At 53.6% G+C, this 19,274-nt stretch overlaps 1 protein-coding gene across 7 annotated transcripts in view; it reads left to right on the top strand.

The window, feature by feature from the left end:
• The window catches only part of RNF214 (ring finger protein 214), a 188,224-nt gene that overhangs the window by 145,238 nt on the left and 23,712 nt on the right, over positions 1–19,274 (top strand). For all 7 annotated transcript variants that reach the window (XM_085647443.1, XM_085647447.1, XM_085647444.1 and 4 more), the window contains exon 12: positions 174–484. In XM_085647443.1, the coding sequence (XP_085503569.1) occupies positions 174–484 (311 nt within the window). The remainder of the gene's footprint in view (positions 1–173; positions 485–19,274) is intronic.

Here is a 19,274-nt window from a genome sequence, read left to right as displayed (position 1 = left end):
CCACAAAAAAGGAAACCATGACCGCTCTGTAAGAAACCATCAATTCCCCACTTAAAATGGGAACCTGTCCCTGTGTGAAGCTGTGTGCTCCCCAAAGCTCAGTATAGAAATATGGCTCATACCACGGCCTTGGTGCTTCTAACTACACCTTCTGTCCTCTGGTTTCTTTACAGGCAGATCTTATGCTCCAGGCTGCACCTCAGTTGAATCCTTCCCTCCAGCAACGAGTTCCTTTCCCTGTGGCTACTGGGGCTCAGATGGTATTGGGCCAGTCTATGCCCCTACACCATGGGTCCCAAGGACTGAACCACCCAGGACTGGTTTCTGCTGTCCACAACTCTCAGGTGCTGCTGCCTACTCCAAATGTGCCTCCACCAGTCCAGGGTGCAGGCAAGGCTTCGAGTCTTGTGGTTCCTGGGCCCCCAGCCAATAAACTGGGAATAATCTTGGAGCGGCTTATGGCCCGGTATCCTCAGTGTAACCAGTGAGTTCATTTCCTTTCTTATTACAATGCACTGTTGCTCTCCTGAAGGTTTCCTGTTTCAAAACGCCCTCAGTGTTGCATCTCCTTAATGCCTGTTTCTGATAACATCTCCCTCCCCCTGTCTCTGTATCACAGAACAGCCCTCAATTGTTGCAGCTCCTTCTTGTTTGCTGGACATACTCACTGTATCAAGTTCCTTTCCTTGTTGCATGGCCTTCCCTTTGGACCATTATGTGATAAAAGTGTCACCCATGAAGCCCATTTGGAATCCTAAGTGTAAGAGAGAGAGACCGAGAAGGAGAGAGTGAGTGCATGTGAACCTTCTTGTGATTGTATTTAACCATCCTGCTGTTTTTCAAGAGATTAAGGCTGAAAGGCCACACAAGGAACTACACGTTATCTCCTCATCACTTTTTCGTCCCAGTGCTTACTTAATAAAGCATGTCCACACCCTGTTGACAGACACGCCACAGCCTATTTAAAAGGAGAGAAAAAATAAACTCCTTCTCCTGCTGCTCATTTGAGCTTCCTGTTTCGTTAGCTGGTGAGATCTGAAAGAAACACGTTAGTTAGATTCCTCACCTTAGAATATCCCCAGGCGTCAGGCTGGATCCGGAAAGATTTTTCGTCAGCAATACCCCTTGCGCGTCGCTAGGCGTCGTCTGCGGCTCCGCATCCGTCGTCGGCGTCGTGCGCCGAAAGACGTCGTCGGAGTACCTAGACACCACCCTCGCGCGCTGACGGCAGTTCTTCTTTTTTCCGCGCCAGACAGCGCCGATCCGGGAAGAGCTTACCCCTTTAGTCAATTTTTGACTAAACTTTTTGGACTCTTTTGTCTACTCGTCGACTTGAACTGGTGCCGGTGGGATGCCTGGTTTTAAAGCCTGTGACTCCTGTCACCGACTGATGTCGGTAACGGACCACCATCGCCGGTGCCTTTACTGCCTTGGGGCCGACCACGATTCCGAGTCGTGCCTCGACTGCCAGGCCTTGACCTCGAAGGCTAGGCGGGAGCGGTCCCGCAAGCTTGTCGAGCTCCGGCACTCGGCTCCGCGCCGTTCAAGGTCCCGGTCCAGTAGGAGGTCGAAGGACCGGTCGAGGAGCCGCAGCCACCATCACCGCTCGTCGGGTTCCAAGTCTTCGGGTAAGTCGAAGCATGGTAAGAAGTCCAAGAGACGACATCGCTCTTCAGGCTCCCCTCGCCGGTCGCGCGGCTCGGTCGAGGGTCCGGGTGGTACCACCCCCGCGGCTCCGCCGGAGCCACGTCCGTCCCCATACCCACCGGTCCCTGGGACTGACGCGACTCCGGCGGAGATCAGTGCCTTCCTCTCGGCCATGAGGGGCCTGGCTCCGCCGTCGACTCCTGCCGGCGCGCCTTCTGGCCCCGCGAGCTCGACTGGACGGCCTAGTGAGCCGGTGGCTCCGGCGCCGTCGTCAACTCCGGTCCTGACGCCGCAGGTCCCCGTGGGATCCAGACCTGGATCTCAGTCGATGCCATTCAACCTCACAACGCCTCCTCCGCCGGCGTCGACACCGGTTCCACCCCCGGCGCCGTCTCCGGATGACGCCGGTCCCCGGCTCAGCCTCGGTCCGGGCCCGGCGCCGGTGCGGCGCCGTCCGTCGCCGCATCCGACGCCGATGAATGACCATTTCATCTTCTGTCCGGCTCCGTTTATTCCCCCTGTTTATCAGGAATCGGATGACGGTGGCGACTGGGAGGGGTCTGAGGACCCTCTGACCCGCCAGGACCAGTTATCACAGGACTGGGCAGATGAGCGGGGGGATGCCAGTGGACTTAATACCTCCCCTGACACTGGCTTCATCTCTCCTCCGACCGTGGCTTCGGAGGAAGGTGCTACCTTTTCTATGGCGTTGCGTAAGGCGGCCGAAGCCCTCGGGCTGGAGCTCCCTACTGTGGCCGTGAGGACTAACCTCCTCACTGAAGTGCTCCAACCGTCCTCAAGCTCCTCGGAGCCTCTGCTGCCGTTTAGCAAAGCACTGATGGACGTTCTCAAGGGCACCTGGTCCAAGCCCTCCACAGTACCTCCTGTGGATCGGAACGTGGCCCGACGCCACCGCCCTGCTCCGGGCGACCCCAGTTTTCTGTCCCAACACCCCACCCCTGAGAGCCTGGTTATCCAGGCCTCTACTTCTCAGACCTCCTTCCCGTCCACTCTCCCGGATCGGGAATCCAAGAGACTGGAGCAGTTTGGCAAAAAGCTGTTCTCCTCCCTTAGTTTAGGGCTGCGGTCTATTAACACCGCTTGTCTTTTGGACCGTTACTCCCAATTTCCGTGGGATACGGTGGAGGACGTGCTGTCCCTGTGTTCGGAGGAGGCCCGGACACGGCTCGCCCAGGCTCTTGCTGACGGGCGGGACGCAGCGCGGCATGCCATCCGATGTAGTTTGGACACGACGGACTCGCTTGGCAGGGCAATGTCGTCCACGGTGGCGCTTCATCGTCACGCCTGGTAGCGGTCCACGTCTTTTTCCGGGGATGTCCAGAGCACCCTCATAGACATGCCCTTTGATGGCGATCGCCTCTTTGGCGACAAAGCAGACAGTGCGCTGGAGCGCTTTAAGGACTCCAGGGCTACGGCCAAGTCCTTGGGTCTCTCGGCCCGCGCCCGCAAACTTCCGCTTTTCGCCCCTTTCGTGGCCAAGGAAGGAGCGCCCCTTCACGTCCGCCTAGCCACAGGCTGCAGAACCATCCTCCACGCGGTCGTGGACGAGGATTCCGCCGAGGCGGTACAGGGGGACAACGTGCCGGTCCATCCACATCCACCCCAGCAGCATCCGCCTCAAAGCCTTCCTAGTCAGTGCTTTCAGGCCCATTCCACGCCAGTGGGAGGCAGAGTTCACCATCACCTGCTCCACTGGCGTTCCATCACTTCGGACAGGTGGGTGCTGCAAATCGTCCGAAGAGGCTACTCCCTCCCCTTCGAGATGCCACCGCATGTCGGGGGATCACTTGAATCTTCTACGGGAGGAAGTTACGGCCCTCTTGGCCAAGGGGGCCGTCGAGCGCGTTCTTGGTCCAGAAGTAGGCTGTGGTTGTTATTCCCACTACTTTCTGGTTCCCAAGAAGGGCAAAGGGGGCCTACGCCCTATCTTGGACCTCAGGAGCGTCAACGCCTTCCTCCGGAAGGAGAGCTTCAAGATGCTTACCTTAGCTCAGGTTCTGGCTGCCCTGGACCCAGAAGACTGGATGGTAGCGTTGGACTTGCAGGACGCTTATTTTCACATCCCCGTCCTGCCGGCCCACCGACATTACCTGCGGTTCACGGTGGGTCAGGAGCAGTTTCAGTTTACTGTGCTCCCCTTCAGCCTGACCAGTGCCCCTCCGGTGTTCACGAAAGTGATGGCGGTGGTCGCAGCTCATCTGCGCAGATCAGGGGTTCCAGTCTTCCCCTATCTCGACAACTGGCTGTTGAAGGCGGGCTCGCCCCAGCAAGTCTTCTCCCACCTCCAGACTACGGCCGACCTCCTGTATTTGCTGGGGTTCTCCATCAATGTGCCGAAGTCGCATCTGAGTCCCTCCCAGAAGCTCCTCTTTATCGGAGCGGTTCTGGACTCGGCACAGTTCCGGGCCTATACTCCGGAACAGCGGGTCCGGGATATTCAGGCTCTGATTCCCATTTTTCAGCCTCTATCCCGGGTTTCGGTCCGGTTGGTGCTGCGGCTTCTGGGTCTGATGGCCTCCTGCATCCTGTTAGTGCATCACGCCAGGTGGCGAATGCGGGCTCTGCAGTGGGACCTGAAGTTTCAGTGGGCCCAGCATCGAGGCAACCTGTCCGACCATGTCTTGATCTCGGAGGGCACTGCAAAGCAGTTGCAGTGGTGGCTCACGGACCACGATTGGGTCAGCGGCAGATCCCTCTCCCTACCCCAACCGGAGCATGTTGTAGTGACGGATGCGTCCCTCCTGGGATTGGGTGGCCACATGGGGGAGGCGGAGATCAGAGGACTCTGGTCTCCGGCGGAGTCTCGGCTCCATATCAGCCTTTTGGAGCTGAGAGCGATCCGACTTGCACTGAAGGCATTCTTTCCCGTTGTCCGGGGAAGTGTAGTGCAGGTGTTCACGGACAACACCACCGCCATGTGGTATTACAACAAACAGGGCGGGGTGGGGTCGTGGACCCTTTGTCAGGAGGCTTTGCGCCTCTGGACATGGCTGGAACATCAGGGCTTCACCCTGGTGGTTCAACATCTGGCGGGCTCTCTGAACGCCAGAGCAGACAAACTCAGCCGCCGGTGCATGATGGATCACGAATGGCGTCTCAACTCGGACGTGGCCCAAGGCCTCTTTCGGCAGTGGGGAGAGCCTTGGTTAGATCTATTCGCCACCGAAGAGAACGCGCAATGTCAGCGGTTCTGCGTGTTGGAGTTTCCAAGGCGGCACTCGCTCGGGGACGCCTTTCGTCGCGAGTGGAGTTGCGGTCTGTTGTACGCCTTTCCGCCTATACCACTTCTGCCCAGAGTGCTGAAGAAGATCAGGCGCGACTGGGCCCAAGTCATCTTGGTGACTCTGGATTGGGCACGAAGGTACTGGTATCCCGAGCTACTCAGTCTATCAATCGATCTCCCGATTCGACTGCCTCTTCAGGAGGACCTTCTGTCACAGCAGCAGGGGACGGTCCTCCACCCGAACCTGTCCAGGCTCCACCTCCATGCGTGGAGATTGAGCGGCGACAGTTGATGCCATTTGACTTGCCTCCTGAAGTCTGCGATGTGATTCTGGCAGCCAGGCGTCCCTCCACAAAAACGGTATATGCCTGCCGGTGGAACAAATTTGTGGCATGGTGCACAGCAAAGGCTGTGGATCCCCTTTCAGCCCCTCTTTCTGAGGTTCTCTTCTTTCCATGGCCCAGCAGGACTCTGCTCTGGGCACCCTAAAAGGTTATATTTCTGCTATCTCTGCTTTCTTACGGCTTCCTGATCAGCCTTCTCTTTTCAAACCCCCTGTTGTTTCTCGTTTCTTCAAAGGCATTACTCACATGTTTCCTCCTTTCCCCTTCGTAATGCCTCAGTGGGGTTTGAACCTGGTTCTGACATATCTGATGTGCGCTCCCTTTGAGCCTCTTCATAATTGTCCCCTTCGTCTTCTGCCTCTTAAGACTGCTTTCCTGGTAGCCATAACCTCGGCTAGACGGGTGAGTGAGATCCAGGCTCTATCTTCTAAGCCTCCTTTTCTTTCTGTCCATCCGGACAAGGTTGTCCTCCGGGCTCGTCCTTCCTTTCTTTCGAAAGTGGTGACTGCCTTTCACATTGGGCAATCTGTCACGTTGCCCACCTTCTTTCCGCCTCCGCATCCTTCGAAAGAGGAAGAGAGGCTCCACCGTCTGGACCCAAAACGGGCGCTGTCCTTTTATTTGGACCGCACCAAACAGTTCCGGATGGACGACCAACTCTTTGTTGGCTACGTGGGTGCTAAGGAGGGGCGCGCGGTACACAAGCGAACCATCTCGCGGTGGGTCGTATTGTGTATAAAAGCTTGTTACTCCTTGGCTCAAAAGGACCATCCTGTAGGGCTGAGGGCCCATTCCACCCGGGCCACAGCGGCAACTACTGCCCTGGGCCGAGGAGTCCCCTTGCAGGACATCTGTCAGGCAACAACGTGGGCCTCGCTGCACACGTTTGCCAAGCATTATTGCCCGGACAGCCAAGTCCGGAGAGACGGCTTCTTTGGCCGTACTGTTCTCCAGGACTATCTGGTGTGATCTTGGTTTGCAGACCCACCGCCGGGGTTGGCATTGCTGGGGTATCTATTCTAAGGTGAGGAATCTAACTAACGTGTTTCTTTCAGATGAACAAGTTACTTACCTTCGGTAACGATGTATCTGTAAGAAACATTAGTTAGTTAGATTCCTCACCGACCCACCCATCCTCCCCGTTCTGCGAACCGACATCTAGAGTTAAGGTTATCCTTTTCAGGGCCCTAGGATTTTTGGCACCAGTGTCGGTCTCTTGCATGGCTCTGCGTTCCTGGCGCGGAAAGCTGTGTACAAGAACTGACGTCAGCACGCGATGGCGGCGTCTAGGTACTCCGACGACGTCGTCTAGGTAGTCCGACGACGTAATTCCGGCGCACGACGCCGACGACAGACGCGGAGCCACAGACGACGCCTAGCAACGCGCAAGGGGTATTGCTGACGAAAAATCTTTCTGGATCCAGCCTGACGCTTGGGGATATTCTGAGGTGAGGAATCTAACTAACTAATGTTTCTTACAGATACATCGTTACCGAAGGTAAGTAACTTGTTCTTCTTGCTTACTTATTACTATATTTTGTGCCAATTCTCCTTGCTGATAGAAGTTTGTTTGCTCAAGACTAACCAACACAACAGAAAGAAACAAGCATTGGCATAGCCAATAGGTCTCGCCTTTGGGACCATATAAGTGTTTAGCTATGCAACAGTTGCATAACTAAATACTTATAAGGTCCCAAAAGTGAGCCCTATTGGCTATGCAAAGCAGCCATGCGGCCGCGAAAGTGAAATTGATCGCAATCGCGATCACTATCAAACATCAAAGCGGCCGTACGGCCACGAAAGTGAAAGTAATAGTGGTAAAGCGTGGCGCGCGCTCCCGCGCACATGCACTGTACCTCTAGGCTGGCCTGGTAGCACTTTTTGGAGCCCTCTCAATAAGTCTCGCCAGACCAGCGCATGCGCTGGGTCAGGCGAGACCTAAAAAGAAGGGGTTCTTACCTGCCCCTCCAGCCCTCCACATAGATATACCACAGCTTAGAGCCCAGCAAGAATCACAATGAATAGGTTCCACATTAAGCCCAACTAGCCAAGTGTTTGGGGGACAACATATTCATTGAGGAAAGGCAGCAGCTACATCAAGGAAATCTCTGACAACCCCATCTACAGTCCTAGTAGGTAGCCAGTGAAGGGCAGAATAAAAAGTGGAAACAAAACCAGGGGGCCATTGTGAGAAGTTGGCCTGATATGTAGTGCTCACTATTCTAGTGATCACTGTGTATCATTCCAAACGACCCTTATTGATGATTGGTTGTAAGTCAACCTTATAGACCAGCTATCCTAGTAGCGTGGATACGAGCAGTCTTAGGCTAAACTCTAGAGGGCGTGTTAAGCCAGCTGTTTACCATCACATATACCCCTTGAACACCAAGTGAAAGGACACCACACAAGTTGTTATGAAAATAAAGGATATTTATTTATAACAAGACTACCCTGGCTCTTTATGAGTCAGGGAGCTAAGCACAATACGAAACTCTTAGGAAAATACTTCTGGTTGCACAATTTACACAAATGCCCGGGGGCACGAAACCATTACACTGCAAGTGGAAGGGGAGAGGTTAGAAAGTCTAAAGTTACTGATTCCGGAGTGATCCGATCAGTGGGACTAAACGAAAAAGGAACTAGACACTTGTAGAGCGAACCTGCGATGGAGCACCGAAATGCTCGTGTTACCTAGCCCAGAGGCTGCGGCTGTAGAAGGTTCGGCAAGATGTCGGAAGTCCTCGTTGTAGTCTCAGGAGCCTGAAAGAAGAGTTGCTGGCAGGCGACCAGTGTCGATATTCAGCGAGATCCAAGCCTGGATCGGTGATAAAGAAAACCTGAAAGCAGAGGGGACTCAGTTCTCAACCGCTAGCCAGCGATCGTGTGGGTACCAGGAAGGTACCGGCTGTAGTCACCTCGACCAGGTGAGTGGGTGACGTCGGACTCGGCTGTTCCTCGGACCAGGAGGCGCGGCGGCGACCAGGATGGAGGGCGAGCTGTCCCACGAAGGTATCTGCTGTCGATGATGCTGAGCCCAGGAAGGGGCAGCGGATCTTGGCAGTGGCAACCCAAGCGGGGAAGTCACGATGGTGTCGGGAGTGGACCAGGAGGGTCCGTGGTACTCCTCTGTTGGAGGGGAGCAAGAGCCAGTCTGGAGCAACCAGACCAGTGATGAACAAACGTGGTGCGTCGTGAAGAGGGCCACAAGCCGGTCAGCCAGTGGTCGAACAACGCGGTGAACAGCAAGGAGCGGAAGGGCCCCCACGCAGATCTCAGGGATGGTGGGGAGGCAGACTTCGATGCTGGAGCTGCTCAGGGTTAGGGCTTCTCAAACCCTAGGTGCACTCACTCGAGGGTCCCTCGGTGGGCGTGCTAGATAAGCGTCGTGCAGGTTCTGAAGATGGCCGGTCCCGCAGGTCTCGTCACACCTACGGCTCTCAGCTGGGCTGATGAGGTAGGTAAAAGGTCAGAGATGGCAGGGACTCAGGTCTCGTCGAGCTGGGCAGTCTTGATCCGTAGGAGAGACTTACAGCAAACCGCAAGCGCTTAGGTGGTGCCTGCTGGTGCAGGGTGGCTACTCCTTAGCCACAAGGGAGAGTCTTCAGAAATAGTCAAGAGTTCCTTTCGTGGAAAGTGGTTCGTGATTCGGAGTTATCCGATTATCTGATTATCCAATTTGGGAAGGGGACTCGCTCCTACCTTTATTCTAAGAAAAAGGGGTTGGCCCGTGACTAGGTTCTACCTATGGGTGGAGCCAGGAGGGGGGTGGTTACACCCCTATCCTTTGTCCGGCTTCGCGCCAGCTCAGGGGCTGGTGTGCCCCCGAAACTGGTTTGAGCCGGGCTATGCACAGTGAGCACCGGGGTGCCACTTGCAATCACCTTCCTTTCAGCCCTGCCTACCTGGAATACACAAACCCTGTCTGGGATGGTGCTAACACCGCCCTCGACAGGAAACCCTTTGTCCAAGCTCCCTTCGCTGGAAGGTCTCCCAGCAGCAGGAGGTCAGACTTGTGTCTGGTGGCAGCATCCATTTTGTGATGCTGAGGCTTGAGTCAACTTTAACCGGGGTTCAGGGTTACTTCCATGTCGTGCCCCTCTAGAAGGGGGGAATGCTAACCCCGTCGCCAGAACTGGCGAGGGGTTCGTATTCCCATTCGTATGACACCTTACTCGACATGTACAGGTGATGCGATGCCAAAGTTAGCAAATAACCGCAAGGATTATAATGCATTAAAAGTAGTTGGCCCGCGTCACCATGGAACGGCTATTAGGACTTGGTTCCGCAAGCCGTCGACGGGCTCAGCTCGCGCCAGAGCACCGTCCCACATGATTCCCTGCACTCTGCCTTCAGGATTGATAAGGCCTGCCATAGGAGTGACTGATAGGAATCCATGTGTCCATTTTAGGGTTAGGTGTAGGAATACTACACCTACAGCAACGGGTGATTACACCACGTGGCCCCAGCTGTCGTGCAGCCAGTTGTGTCAGATTTGGGCGGCCATTCCAGGGGTGGCATAATACATGCTGCAGCCCCTGGTGGGCCCTGGGTACACCGATGCCCTGGATACCTGTGGTATGCTGAGACAGGGACTGACAAGGCGGCCCAGTTCCAATTAGTGGATGCACCTAATGTACATGTGTGTTAATTTCGAGAGAGAACAGCTAGGCTGTGGGTCTGATTGGCAGGCCCACAGCCGGGGAAAGTCGTAAACCAATGAAGCAAAAGCAAAAAATCTGGGTGATCATAGGATTGCAGACCCTACTCTCCTACATGACCCCCCCCCAAACTTTGGGACAATAAGCTAACCTTGACCAGGTGAGTCTTCTTGCTCTAAGTGGAAATACCTGGAGAGCCCATCTGCATTGCCATGATCAGTGCCAGGTCTATGCTCCACTGTGAAGTCCATCCCCTGTAGGGAAATGGACCACCTAAGTAGTTTGGGGTTTTCACCCTTCATTTGATTTAGCCACAAGAGGGGCTTATGGTCGGTCTGAATCTTGAAGTGAGTGCCAAACAAGTATGGCCTCAACTTCTTCAGGGCCCAAACCACAGCAAAGGCCTCCCTCTCAATAGCTGACCAATTCTTCTCTCTGGGGGTCAGCCTCCTGCTAATAAAAGCTATGGGCTGGTCATGACCATCAAAATTCAGTTGCGATAGAACAGCTCCCACACCCAGCTCCGAAGCGTCTGTTTGGACAATAAATGGTCTGGAGTAGTCTGGACTCTTTAGGATAGGTGCTGTGCACATGGCCTGCTTTAGGTCATCGAATGCCTTCTGACAGCTTGCTGTCCACTGAACTTTTTTTGGCATCTTTTTACTTGTCAGGTCGTTTAGCGGGGTCACAATGGATCCATAATTTCTGACAAATTTCCGGTAATAACCAGTCAGGCCCAAGAAAGCTCGAACCTGAGTCTGGGTGGTTGGAGGAGCCCAGTCCTGGATGGCCTGTATTTTGCTCTCCAACGGTTGAACCTGACCCCCTCCTACAAGGTGGCCCAGGTATACAACCTGTGTCTGCCCTATCTGGCACTTGGTGGCCTTGATAGTGAGGCCTGCCTTCTGCAGGGCCTCTAACACTTTCCTCAGGTGGACCAGGTGATCCTCCCAGGTGGAGCTAAAGACAGCGATATCGTCCAGATACGCCGCACAGAAGTCGTCCAACCCAGTGAGAACTCGATTCACCAGCCTTTGGAAGGTGGCAGGTGCATTTTTCAAACCAAAGGGCATTACCACGAACTGATAATGCCCACCCGGGGTAGAAAATGCTGTTTTGGGTTTGGCCTCCTCAGCTAACCTGATTTGCCAATACCCAGCTGTCAGGTCAAACGTACTTAAGTAGTTGGCCGAGGCCAACCGGTCGATAAGTTCGTCTGCTCTTGGTATCGGGTGGGCGTCAGTCTTAGTGACTGCATTGAGACCTCTGTAGTCCACGCAAAACCTCATCTCTTTCTTACCGCCCTGGGTGTGAGGTTTCGGCACGAGCACTACGGGACTAGCCCAGGGGCTGTCCGAGGGTTCGATGACTCCCAGCTCCAACATTTTCTGCACCTCCGTCTTGATGCAGTCTCTGACGTGATCAGGTTGCCGATAGATTTTACTCTTTACGGGTAGACTGTCCCCAGTGTCGACCTCATGGGTACACCAATTGGTCTGACTGGGTGTCAGAGAGAACATATGTCGAAAGGATTGAAGAACTTGTTTACAATCCTTTTGTTGATGTCCAGAGAGGCTGCCGCAAAAGACAACACCATCTACTGACCCATCGTCAGGGTTCTGAGAGAGCAGGTCCGGGAGAGGGTCACTCTCCTCCTCCTGTCCCTCATCTGTGGCCATGAGCAAGCCCATGCCCTCCCTGTCGACATATGCCTTGAGCCTGTTTACATGGAGCACCCTGTGGGGGCTCCGGGGAGTTCCCAGGTCTACCAGGTAGGTGACCTCTCCCTTTTGCTCAATGATCGTGTGGGGCCCAGACCATTTGTCTTTGAGTGCTGCCGGGGCCACTGGCTCCAGCACCCACACCTTCTGTCCAGGCTGGTACACAGTCAGGACAGCCTTTTGGTCGTGCCAAGCTTTCTGTAATTCTTGGCTCGCCTCAAGGTTTTTAGACGCCTTTTCCATGTACTCCGCCATCCGCGAGCGGAGACCGAGTACATAGTCCACAATGTTTGATGCCGGCTTTCTGAGAGGTCTCTCCCATCCTTCCTTTACCAAACAAAGGGGTCCCCTTACAGGGTGTCCGAACAGAAGCTCAAAAGGGCTGTAGCCAACCCCCTTCTGCGGGACCTCTCTGTAGGCGAACAAGAGGCAGGGTATCAGGACATCCCATCTCCGCCGAAGCTTTTCAGGTAGTCCGTGAATCATCCCTTTTAGGGTCCGGTTGAATCTCTCAACCAGCCCATTGCATTGTGGGTGATAGGGTGTGGTGAACTTGTAGTTGACACCACATTCCTTCCACATAGCAGTCAGATATCCCGACATGAAGTTTGCACCTCTGTCTGAGACGACCTCCTTCGGGAAGCCCACTCTGGAGAACACTCCAAGTAGGGCCCGTGCCACCACAGGCGCTGTAGTGGTCCGAAGGGGAATAGCTTCAGGATACCTGGTGGCGTGGTCCACCACCACCAGTATAAACTTGTGCCCTGATGCTGTCTGGGGTTCCATTGGTCCGACAATGTCGATCCCCACTCGTTCAAAGGGTACCCCCACCACTGGTAGTGGTATGAGGGGGGCCTTTGTTGTGCCACCTGACTTACCACTGGCTTGGCAAGTGACACAGGAGCGGCAAAACTCCTTCGTATCTTCGGACATGTGGGGCCAGTGAAAGTGTGGAACAATTCTGTCCCAAGTCTTATTCTGGCCTAAGTGACCTGCAAGGGGAATCTCGTGGGCCAAGGTGAGAAGGAAACCTCTCAGAGACAAGGGGATGACCAGCCTCCTGGTCGCACCAGGTTTGGGGTCTCTTGCCTCAGAGTACAGGAGTCCATCGTCCCAGTACACTTTGTGGGTACCTGTGGCGTTCCCTGCAGCCTCAGCAGCAGCCTGCTGTCTGAGGGGTTCAAGTGAGGGGCAGTCTAACTGTGCCTTCCCCAGGTCTTCCCTGGAGGGTCCCCCTGAGCCCAGAAACTCAACCTGACCAGGTTCAAGCTCTTGCGGCTCAGTTTCCCTCAGTTCTTTAAGGTCAGCCTCCTCGGAGACTTGATCCACGACCTGGGGCAAGGGGGAAGGCGAAGCCTTACCCTTACTGCTCCTTTTCTTGGAAGGTGTCTGGTCCGTTCTTCCAGGATCCAGCACCTGTTCAGTGGGGCATCTTTTGGCCTGTGACCTGGTCACAGCAAGGACATGTGCTGGCAAGCCTAACATCTCCATGTGAGTCCTCTGCTCCACTTCTGACCATTGTGACGTTTCCAAATCATTGCCCAACAGACATTCTACGGGGAGGTCTGAACTAACCACAACCTTTTTCGGGCCACTTACCCCTCCCCAGGAGAAATCAACAACTGCCATACTGTGATTGGTAGTGACGTTGCTGGCATTGGTCACTAGGTAACTGGTACCTAGCATGATCTGTCCAGGGTCCACAAAGTTAGGCGTCACCATGGTGACACTGGCACAAGTGTCCCTGTAGGCCTGAGCCACTTTTCCATTGATCAAAGGTGTCTGTCTGTATTTGCCCAAAGTATTGGGACTGGCGTCAGGGGACATATCCATATCCCCTGTACAGACAAGGACGGCCTGAGTGAGCGTGCCGACTAAGTCGTCACTCCCCTCGGTTCCCAAGGTTAGCCCAACTAATGCCTTGGGAGGCGCACTACCACTGCTGACTGTACTAGGGGGTGCAGGTGCCTTAGGGGCTGCAGTGGTAGGAGTTTGCCCTCCTTTCTTGGTGCACTCACTAAACCAGTGAGTCTTACTTTTACAGTATTGGCACCACCTTTTTGACTGGCCTTCTTGAGTCTTCTTCTTCTGTGAAGCCTGACCCCCACCCTCTTTGGTTTGTTGGGGACCTGTCGAAGACTTCTGGTCATTTTGTTCGTTCTTGTTACTACCCTTCTGGTCTGCTTTCTTCTGACCACCCTGGTTCTGATTCTGGTTCTGCTTGACCCTTGTTCTGACCCATCTGTCTGCCTTCTTTCCCAATTCTTGGGGAGAGGTCAGATCCGAGTCGACAAGGTGCTGATGCAACAATTGGTTCTGACAGTTGTTTAAAATCTGTTCTCGCATGATAAGATTGTACAATCCTGTGTAATCAGTAACCTTGCTACCCAGTAACCAGCCTTCCAAAGCCTTAGTGGCACAATCGACAAAGTCAGTCCAATCCTGAGACTGAATTTTCTGGGTGTCCCGGAACAGCACCCGGTACTGTTCCGTGGTTAAGCCGAACCCATCAATCAGTGTGTTCTTCAGGACCTGGTAGTTGTTAGCATCCTCAGCTCTTGTAGTGAGGAGCTTGTCCCTTCCTTTACCCTCAAAGGAAAGCCACAGTATAGCTGCCCACTGACTTGGGGGGACGCACTGGACAGTGCAGGCCCTCTCCAAGGCAGTTATCCACTTGTGGATGTCGTCCCCTTGTTTAAAGGGGGGCACTATTTTACTCAGGTGTCTAGTGTCTATACCCCTGTCTTTTTCTCTATTGAGACTGCTGCCACCAGTGGGATCTAACCCACTTAATTTCTGCTCTCGGGCCAAGGCAAGTCTTTCTTTGGCGAGGGCAAGTTCTTCCCGCTCGATCCTCAGATTGACTTCCCTCATCTTTGCTTCATGCTCCCTTCTCTGAGGGGACGTCATTCCTCTCTGAGAAGATGCCTGAGAAACATGTGTTCGAACAGATCTGTTAGAGCCTCTGGAGAGAGACCTAGCTCGTCCGTTCCCAAGGTTAAGCCTGCTTGAGCGTGGGCCCGGGGCTCCCCCAGTTCCATTCTCATGCCTGCTTAAGTTGGTCCTTGTAAGCCTGCTGACTACCACTGGACCTTTGTCTGCCTCGTCTCCCGATAACTCGTCCTCGTCCTCCTCCTCTGTGTGGAGGTCGAGGTCGGGGTCACCGAGGGTTCCCTCTAAGGGAGGCATGTTCCCATCTGCACTGGGGGGACCTGTGTTAGAGGACCTCCTAGCATCGTACGCCTCTAAGAGACCTATCAGAATTGCGATGGTAGGGTTAGAACCCTGGTTTAGCTTCCTGGAGGCACACAATTGTCTCATCTCCTTGAAGCTAAGAGTTGCATATCGTGACACGACCTGTGGAGGGTCACTGACCACTAAGGGAGTCTGCGAGGACTCTCCGTGGACCGACATGCTTGTCTAGTGAGGTGTAAGTGATGCACCTACCTACACTATGTGTTTACCTACTGATCCCTTGCTAAGAGTTGTAGTCAGGGTGTGCTAAGCCCTGTTACACTACAACAGCCGGTTCAGTAGAACTCGGAGTATTCTAAGTTAAGTTATATGTACCTGGGTACTTATGTGATCTTTCACTGCGATATTCTTAGGATACGTGTGTGGTAAAACAACAGCAAGCTCAAATCCCAACCGCTGCTCACCAATGTGAGAAGTTGGCCTGATATGTAGTGCTCACTATTCTAGTGATCACTGTGTATCATTCCAAACGACCCTTATTGATGATTGGTTGTAAGTCAACCTTATAGACCAGCTATCCTAGTAGCGTGGATACGAGCAGTCTTAGGCTAAACTCTAGAGGGCGTGTTAAGCCAGCTGTTTACCATCACATATACCCCTTGAACACCAAGTGAAAGGACACCACACAAGTTGTTATGAAAATAAAGGATATTTATTTATAACAAGACTACCCTGGCTCTTTATGAGTCAGGGAGCTAAGCACAATACGAAACTCTTAGGAAAATACTTCTGGTTGCACAATTTACACAAATGCCCGGGGGCACGAAACCATTACACTGCAAGTGGAAGGGGAGAGGTTAGAAAGTCTAAAGTTACTGATTCCGGAGTGATCCGATCAGTGGGACTAAACGAAAAAGGAACTAGACACTTGTAGAGCGAACCTGCGATGGAGCACCGAAATGCTCGTGTTACCTAGCCCAGAGGCTGCGGCTGTAGAAGGTTCGGCAAGATGTCGGAAGTCCTCGTTGTAGTCTCAGGAGCCTGAAAGAAGAGTTGCTGGCAGGCGACCAGTGTCGATATTCAGCGAGATCCAAGCCTGGATCGGTGATAAAGAAAACCTGAAAGCAGAGGGGACTCAGTTCTCAACCGCTAGCCAGCGATCGTGTGGGTACCAGGAAGGTACCGGCTGTAGTCACCTCGACCAGGTGAGTGGGTGACGTCGGACTCGGCTGTTCCTCGGACCAGGAGGCGCGGCGGCGACCAGGATGGAGGGCGAGCTGTCCCACGAAGGTATCTGCTGTCGATGATGCTGAGCCCAGGAAGGGGCAGCGGATCTTGGCAGTGGCAACCCAAGCGGGGAAGTCACGATGGTGTCGGGAGTGGACCAGGAGGGTCCGTGGTACTCCTCTGTTGGAGGGGAGCAAGAGCCAGTCTGGAGCAACCAGACCAGTGATGAACAAACGTGGTGCGTCGTGAAGAGGGCCACAAGCCGGTCAGCCAGTGGTCGAACAACGCGGTGAACAGCAAGGAGCGGAAGGGCCCCCACGCAGATCTCAGGGATGCTGGGGAGGCAGACTTCGATGCTGGAGCTGCTCAGGGTTAGGGCTTCTCAAACCCTAGGTGCACTCACTCAAGGGTCCCTCGGTGGGCGTGCTAGATAAGCGTCGTGCAGGTTCTGAAGATGGCCGGTCCCGCAGGTCTCGTCACACCTACGGCTCTCAGCTGGGCTGATGAGGTAGGTAAAAGGTCAGAGATGGCAGGGACTCAGGTCTCGTCGAGCTGGGCAGTCTTGATCCGTAGGAGAGACTTACAGCAAACCGCAAGCGCTTAGGTGGTGCCTGCTGGTGCAGGGTGGCTACTCCTTAGCCACAAGGGAGAGTCTTCAGAAATAGTCAAGAGTTCCTTTCGTGGAAAGTGGTTCGTGATTCGGAGTTATCCGATTATCTGATTATCCAATTTGGGAAGGGGACTCGCTCCTACCTTTATTCTAAGAAAAAGGGGTTGGCCCGTGACTAGGTTCTACCTATGGGTGGAGCCAGGAGGGGGGTGGTTACACCCCTATCCTTTGTCCGGCTTCGCGCCAGCTCAGGGGCTGGTGTGCCCCCGAAACTGGTTTGAGCCGGGCTATGCACAGTGAGCACCGGGGTGCCACTTGCAATCACCTTCCTTTCAGCCCTGCCTACCTGGAATACACAAACCCTGTCTGGGATGGTGCTAACACCGCCCTCGACAGGAAACCCTTTGTCCAAGCTCCCTTCGCTGGAAGGTCTCCCAGCAGCAGGAGGTCAGACTTGTGTCTGGTGGCAGCATCCATTTTGTGATGCTGAGGCTTGAGTCAACTTTAACCGGGGTTCAGGGTTACTTCCATGTCGTGCCCCTCTAGAAGGGGGGAATGCTAACCCCGTCGCCAGAACTGGCGAGGGGTTCGTATTCCCATTCGTATGACACCTTACTCGACATGTACAGGTGATGCGATGCCAAAGTTAGCAAATAACCGCAAGGATTATAATGCATTAAAAGTAGTTGGCCCGCGTCACCATGGAACGGCTATTAGGACTTGGTTCCGCAAGCCGTCGACGGGCTCAGCTCGCGCCAGAGCACCGTCCCACATGATTCCCTGCACTCTGCCTTCAGGATTGATAAGGCCTGCCATAGGAGTGACTGATAGGAATCCATGTGTCCATTTTAGGGTTAGGTGTAGGAATACTACACCTACAGCAACGGGTGATTACACCACGTGGCCCCAGCTGTCGTGCAGCCAGTTGTGTCAGATTTGGGCGGCCATTCCAGGGGTGGCATAATACATGCTGCAGCCCCTGGTGGGCCCTGGGTACACCGATGCCCTGGATACCTGTGGTATGCTGAGACAGGGACTGACAAGGCGGCCCAGTTCCAATTAGTGGATGCACCTAATGTACATGTGTGTTAATTTCGAGAGAGAACAGCTAGGCTGTGGGTCTGATTGGCAGGCCCACAGCCGGGGAAAGTCGTAAACCAATGAAGCAAAAGCAAAAAATCTGGGTGATCATAGGATTGCAGACCCTACTCTCCTACAGCCATAAACATGTCAAGCAAGAGGTTACGGAGCACACATTTCCAACAGAACATTGGTCGTGAGTACAGTAAGGGTGTGGCAGCCAGCAAAGGTAGGAGCACAAGCTACAGTAGCTTTCTGGTACGCTCCTTGCTTGGTTTGGGGTTTGCGGGATATTTTCATGTCCGTTTAGGCTATTGTGTGCCCTATCCTTCCTGCTGGGCTTTCTGTGAGCTGTGTGGTAGTATAGAGGGGATGCCAAGCTCATCACAGGCTCTCTGATTTATTTTGGGGCGGGTATGGTGTTTCCTTTTGACAACAATGTGGACCTCTGCCAAAAGATACAGATGCCTTTATCTGCCTTGAGAGATAGGTTTGGGTCCATCCCGAACTGCTCGATGCTGAGTTTAGGGTGGGTGTACCTGCTGGTTATAATACATGTGGCTGTAGATACACATGCTCAGAATGCTCCTGCTATCTTATGTTGGATTCGGACAACACCAATTTGTGTTACTTTGTAGAAGTTATTATTCTTGGTATGTAGTGTGATTCCTTCCTTAGTCCACAATGCTCATGAAGACTGACTCCACCCCATTTTGTTTTTTGTCACAATCTGGTTTGGACTTATCCAGCAGTGGTTTCAAAACAATGTGTATCCTCACAGCCTTTTTGCCCCTTGTTGCTCTACCCTTCAAGACTGAAGACTAGTAAGACAATCACCAAACAGGGTATCCTACTGGTTGACAAACCACTCGATTTTCTCCAGCAACTGCGTTCATCGTGCCTAGATGTTCCGAGATTGGATCTTGGATTGGAGATTGGCCAAACCAGTCAAGACATCATTTGGTTTTTCAGAGCTTTGAATGAATGCATGAAGAGAGTGATGTAATGCACGCCTTTTCAAATCTGCAGTGGTGCAATGAAAAGTATCCTTGGTTGAACCCGTACACCATTTGCAAACTCTGCCTCTCCGGCAACCATAACGAAGCCTCCTGTGAATTCTGCCTTGCCTTTTACTGCAAATAGATAGTGAAGTACTGAAGGGAAATTAGGAAAATGCAGCAGCAATCTTCCTGGGAGATTCCCGGCATCTTCGGGTAACATGGCTCCCTTGACACAGAGGTGGAGAAGGTTGACACCCAGCTCAGAGATGCTGTCCTCAAGCACCTTCCAATGGGAGGATCAAGATGGGGAAATCCTCTGTATGAAAATCACAAGGGCCTCGAACAAAGAAGAATCATAGGGAGTATGATGCAAGGGCAACCAGGCTAGGGAACAAAACCCTTCAACACCAATATCATTACGCTGAAACTCCCATGGAAGTTGAACAGGAAGCCCCAAGCAGGCGAGAAAAAGTAACCCCCGTCAGACTCTGGTCAGGCCCAGGAAAAACCTTTAGAGTCGAACAGGACTCCAAGAATGGACATCGAG

This window comes from Triturus cristatus, chromosome 3_2, assembly GCF_964204655.1.
Source record: "Triturus cristatus chromosome 3_2, aTriCri1.1, whole genome shotgun sequence".
Classification (NCBI taxonomy): Eukaryota; Metazoa; Chordata; class Amphibia; order Caudata; family Salamandridae; genus Triturus; species Triturus cristatus.
This window is presented reverse-complemented; position numbering and strand designations above follow the sequence as displayed.